The sequence below is a fragment of the Lipotes vexillifer genome, unplaced genomic scaffold, assembly GCF_000442215.2.
Source record: "Lipotes vexillifer unplaced genomic scaffold, Lipotes_vexillifer_v1.1 scaffold916, whole genome shotgun sequence".
Taxonomy (NCBI): Eukaryota; Metazoa; Chordata; class Mammalia; order Artiodactyla; family Lipotidae; genus Lipotes; species Lipotes vexillifer.
The window spans coordinates 2,491,788-2,496,593 of record NW_006798383.1 but is presented as its reverse complement, the minus strand read 5'-3'; the positions used below and the strand labels follow the sequence as shown (position 1 = coordinate 2,496,593).

The 4,806-nt window shown below is 54.4% G+C and overlaps 1 protein-coding gene across 1 annotated transcript; it reads right to left on the bottom strand.

The window, feature by feature from the left end:
• Nucleotides 1–1,482: 1,482 nt before the first annotated feature.
• On the bottom strand, nucleotides 1,483–4,159 carry HPS6 (HPS6 biogenesis of lysosomal organelles complex 2 subunit 3). The gene has a single exon (XM_007470383.1). The coding sequence runs from the start codon at nucleotides 4,081–4,083 to the stop codon at nucleotides 1,672–1,674; it is 2,412 nt and encodes an 803-aa protein (XP_007470445.1). The 5' UTR covers nucleotides 4,084–4,159; the 3' UTR covers nucleotides 1,483–1,671.
• Between the last annotated feature and the right edge of the window lie 647 nt (nucleotides 4,160–4,806).

The following is a 4,806-nucleotide window of genomic DNA, read 5'->3' as shown; positions in this document are numbered from 1 at the left end:
TGTTTTCCAACACCAACCATCAATTCTCTGTGGACATCACTTGGGTGTCCTACAAGTCAACTCAATTCTGATACTACCTTGAGTTAGCACAGATCCCACAGGTTAAGGGCTCAATCCCACAAGACTGCCCTCACTTCAAATGCCAGTCACAAGTCACTGGTACTTCTGATCAGCTGGCTATAAATTGGGAGTTCCCATGCTATAAATTGGTTTGATAATTTGGTAGAATGGCTAACAGAACCGAGGGAAATACTTATGTTTACCAGTTTATTCAAGGATACAACAGTCAGATGGAAGAGAGGCATAGGGCAAGGCATGGTGTGAGGGGTGTGCATGGGGCTTCCATGCCCTCTCTGGGTGCATCAGCACCTTAATGTGTTCACCAAGCCAGAAGCTCATCAAATTTCCCTGTTCAGGAGCTTTTGTAGAGCTCAGTCTCTAGCCCCACTCCCCTCCCAGGAGGTTGAGGATGGAGCTGAAAGTTCCAACCCTTTAATCACTCCGGTCTTTCTGGTGACCAGCCCCATCCTGACGCTAGGGGTCCCCACTTTAAGTTACCTCATTAGTGTAAATGCAGGTTTGGTCTAAAGGGGCTTGTTATAACAAAGACATTTCTTTTTTTTTTTTAATTTAATTTAATTTTATTTTTATACAGCAAGCTCATGGACTGTTAAATTTTATTTATTTTTCCAACACAAAGCATAGGGAGCTGGAATAAGTCCCACCACCTCAAAGAGTTTCCCTATTTAATTTGTTTTAATATTTCTTGTAGGCAACTTTTTTCTGTTGAAAATGAAAACTTTGACCTTTGGGAAGTAACAATTCAAAACTTAAAAAATATTTGGATATAATATTGACTAAATCTCCAGTTCAAATCTGAAATTTTCTGGTAATTTTTTTTAGCTTTTTCTCTCCCCCTGCATCTGTGTTCATTTTTATGATAAAGCACACCTTAATTTATCTAATAAATATGTTCCCAAAATAGGAATCAGATCATATTTAAAATGTAGTGAGGATTTGCTGTTTAAATGGCTTCTACTGTAAATTTATTTGCAGTGTAAGTTATTTGACCTTAATTTATCTTTGAGGTATGCTTGGATTTTGATCTATTAGGTTTGTCTAAATCAAGGCACATCAATTAACCATTGGATCTATTCCTGTTTATTACTCTCATAAAATCTAAAGCTATCACTTTGAAATTTAAAATACAGAATCTCCTGTGGTTAGCACCATTACTACTACCAGCAATGTAGAGTTTTTCTTTTTTTTTGAATTTTATTTTATACTGCAGGTTATTAGTTATCTATTTTATACATATTAGTGTATATGTGTCAATCCCAGTCTCCCAATTCATCCCCCTGACCCCTCCCCCCCCCGCCAGTTTCCCCCCTTGGTGTCCATACGTTATAACAAAGATATTTCTATCACTCAGGAAATTCCAAGTGTTTTAGGAGCTTTGCGCCAAGACAGAAACCTGAGGATAAAGACCAAACATATTTATTATACACACACACACACATACATACATACATACATACATACATATATATATATATATAAATTGCTCCAGAAGAGAGAAGAGTATTGTGAGTATTGCACACACAGGTCCCCACTCTGGCCCCCTCCAACTCCTAGGCACCTTTCCCCATCACTGTGTCCTAGAAACAATTTTCAGCCTGTGTCAGTCACACAGAGGCCCTGTCCAGATGGTGCCCATGCCTCCAGGTCTGGGTGGTCTGATGCCTGGAGGGCTGACATAGGTCCCCGAGGTGGGGTAGGGGGTGGAGTGCCTGGGTCCCATAGAATGTCCTCATATTGGCTTAGAACTGGGCCAGAGGGTTGTCCTTGAGTCCCAGTCTGCTCCAGCAGGGCTCTGAGCAAGCCCACAGTGAGAGGGGGCTCTGCCCCAGGCTCAGGGAATGGGGCGGGGGGCTCCAACTCATCTGGGAGGTGTGTCCGCAGTAGAAGCAGGAGCTCAGCTGGAGCTAGGTCTGGTGGGCACAGGCGGCAAAGGAGGGGGAGGTGAGCATCAAGCCGGCGGTGCCGGGCAAATTCGGCCAACAGCAGTTTGAAGATCTCACTTCGAAGCAGGGGGCTGGAGGGGCTGAGGGCCAAGCCAGCCTCTAGAGCCCGCTCCCACTCTTCCTTTTGCACCAGCTGCCCCACAGCTTGGAGCACAGCTTTGGGCCGCCCACTGCCCAAGAGGAGGTCTAGCTCCAGTGCTTCAGGTCTAGTCCCCTCCTCACCTAGTACTTCCAGGGCTCGGCGATAGAGGGGCAGCCCTGGGCCCCCTGATCCCCAGCCAGGCCCGCCCTGCTGCTGTGCCAGCTCCACAAAGGGTGGCAGCCATCGTGGCTCCAGCCGGCAGAGGCATCGGCACAGGAGTTCAAAGAGGGGCAGTATCCCACTGGGTGGTTCCTTTCCACCTGTTGTAACGCCCAGTACCTTCTTCCACACGTCAGGGGGAGCTTGGGACCTCAGCCTGCCATTCCCATCTGGCTGGAGCTGCAGGGCCCTGAGAATGGCACCCCAGGCCGCTGTAGGGAGGGCTTGGAAAACGGTGTTGAGCTGGGCCAGCTGGTCTCCCATCAACTCAGTCCTCAGCAGCCGTGCCACTTCGTGCTCTGCCAGCTCAGTCCAGCCAGCCTCCTCGTCATCCCCAGCCACCAGCTGGGCTTTAAGCTGCTCTAAGCCCCGGTAATCCCGAAGCTCGGCCCTCAGTGTGGTCAATAGTGTTGATGGGGACACGTGGCCCTGGAGGATGGAAGCCAGGGCCTGAGGTGCCCGGAATGTGCTGTTCTGTCTCAGTTCCTCTGGGGTGAGCCGGGCACCCCGCAGGCTCCGCCGCTGGTAGTACTTGCAGGCCTCCTCAAACACCAGATCTTCAGCTGAAGGCAGCTCAAGGCCTTGTGGGGCTTCCCAGCCTACTCGAAACAGACCCACGGCTGAAAGCAAACGAAGACCCCCTCGGGTCTCCAGCTCTTCCTCATTTTCCATGCCAGGGGCTGGGGGTTCCAGCAGATGTACTCGGTCTGTACTTAGGACCTTCCTTTCTAGCAGCTGCCCACTGCCCATGTCCAGCAGTTCCAATGTGGAGCCCAGCACACAGGCCAGAGTGCCATGAAATGCGCCCAGTGCTGCAGACCCTGCCAGGCTGGCAGGTGCCTCCTGAAGGGTGCCAACAGTCCGGGTACCACCGTGGCGCTGCACTAGGCTCACAGTGCCCCTGAAGTCAAGCCACAGCAGGCCCTGGGGAGTTGGGGCCCAGGTGTGCACAGTTAATGGCTGCCTGGGGGACAGCAGCCCAGGAAGGCCTCGGAGCAGGGTCCTGAAGTCCCATGGGTCCCCTCCTCCAGGATTCAGGCTTTTACTGTGGGAGAGGCCAAGACATGGGGCAGCCACAACCACCTTGCCCTTGCTTGGGCTCCAGATGAGCAGAATGTGGCCCACGCCAGGCCAGGTGGTGGCAGTTGGCACCAGGAAGAGGTCCTTGCGGGAGGTCAGCAGCCCGAAACGGGGGCAGTTGTGCAGCAGGATGTGTGTACGGCCCAGGTTGGTGCCGGCCTCCCCGATGGGCTCCAGGGTCCGGACGCACACACAGTGGCTGAAAGCCACTGCAGGAGGCCCTTCGCGGCCCTCAGCGCCAGCCTGACGCTCCTCGCACCACACCAGGCGGCCTCGGGGCGCCGCCACGGCCACCACACGGGCTCCACCGCCAGTACACAGCTCGGTGCTCTGCAGCAGCCGCCAGCCGGGCCCCACCCCCGTGCCCCACACCTCGGCTAGGCCACTCTCCCACACTAGGACTAGCGCTGGTCGCGCCGGCCACGGTAGGAAGAAGGCGTCTAGCGGTGAGGGCTGGCCAGCCGGCCAGGCACGTTCCAGTTCCGCGCCGGGTCCACGCACCGCGACCAGCAGTTGCGGGCCCGGTGCCCCCGGAGGTCGCAGCAGCAGCAGGTGGCGGCCGTCCGGGCTGCAGCGAACTCGGACGGCTGGGTCCCCGGCCAACAACTCCCGGAGCCGGGCCGCGCCGCTGAAGTTGTTCAGGTCCGAGAGCAGGCGCAGAGTTCCCGCACGCTTCATGGTGCCGCCCGCGCCGGTGCACGCCCAGGCCCGCCGCCCCGTGGGGCGAGGCCCGGCTCTCGGTGCCGGGTTCCCAAGTGAGGTCAAGACTGGGGTTGAGACTTCCGCTCTTCTTGGACGAGGTGAGCCAAAGCCGGGCTGAGTCGGCCCCGCCCAGCCCAGCCCCGCCCCTCACGGCTAGCTCGCGACTGGAGCCGGTATACTCCCTGCTGGCACAACACCGCCCACCAGGGGCGGGGCCTCAGGAGCCTCGCGGGGGTGGAGCCGCGGAGCACACAATCGTCTCAGCGCTCCGACCTCGCGAGTCCTGGGGAAGCTCTCAGAGACGGGATGTAGGCCTGCTGCTTCAAGCCCCAGGAAGCCGCGGAGCGGCACAGAGTATGACGAAGGTATCTGGCTTCCAGCCCGCCCAGCATCCAAATACCAAGCCTTCCCTTCCCTCCACGCCTCGCTCTCTCATCCCAGTTTATTCATGAAATTTTTATTGAGCACCTACTAAGTGCTAGGCTCTGAGTAGACAACCCTGAACAAAAGAGAAAACCTCAACTTCAGGGAGATGACAAACTAGTGGAAAAAATAATAATGGCTAGTACTTCCATAGCCCTTACTGTGTGACTCCCCCACCCCACCCCACCTTTTAAAGATAAAGGAAAATGAAGTACAGGGAGATAAAGTAAACTGACCAAGATCACACAGCTATTAAGCAGTAGAGATACAGGTGGG

Excerpts from the sequence above, each read along its gene's own strand:
- HPS6 (XM_007470383.1), bottom strand. The coding sequence starts at position 4,083 with ATGAAGCGTGCGGGAACTCTGCGCCTGCTCTCGGACCTGAACAACTTC.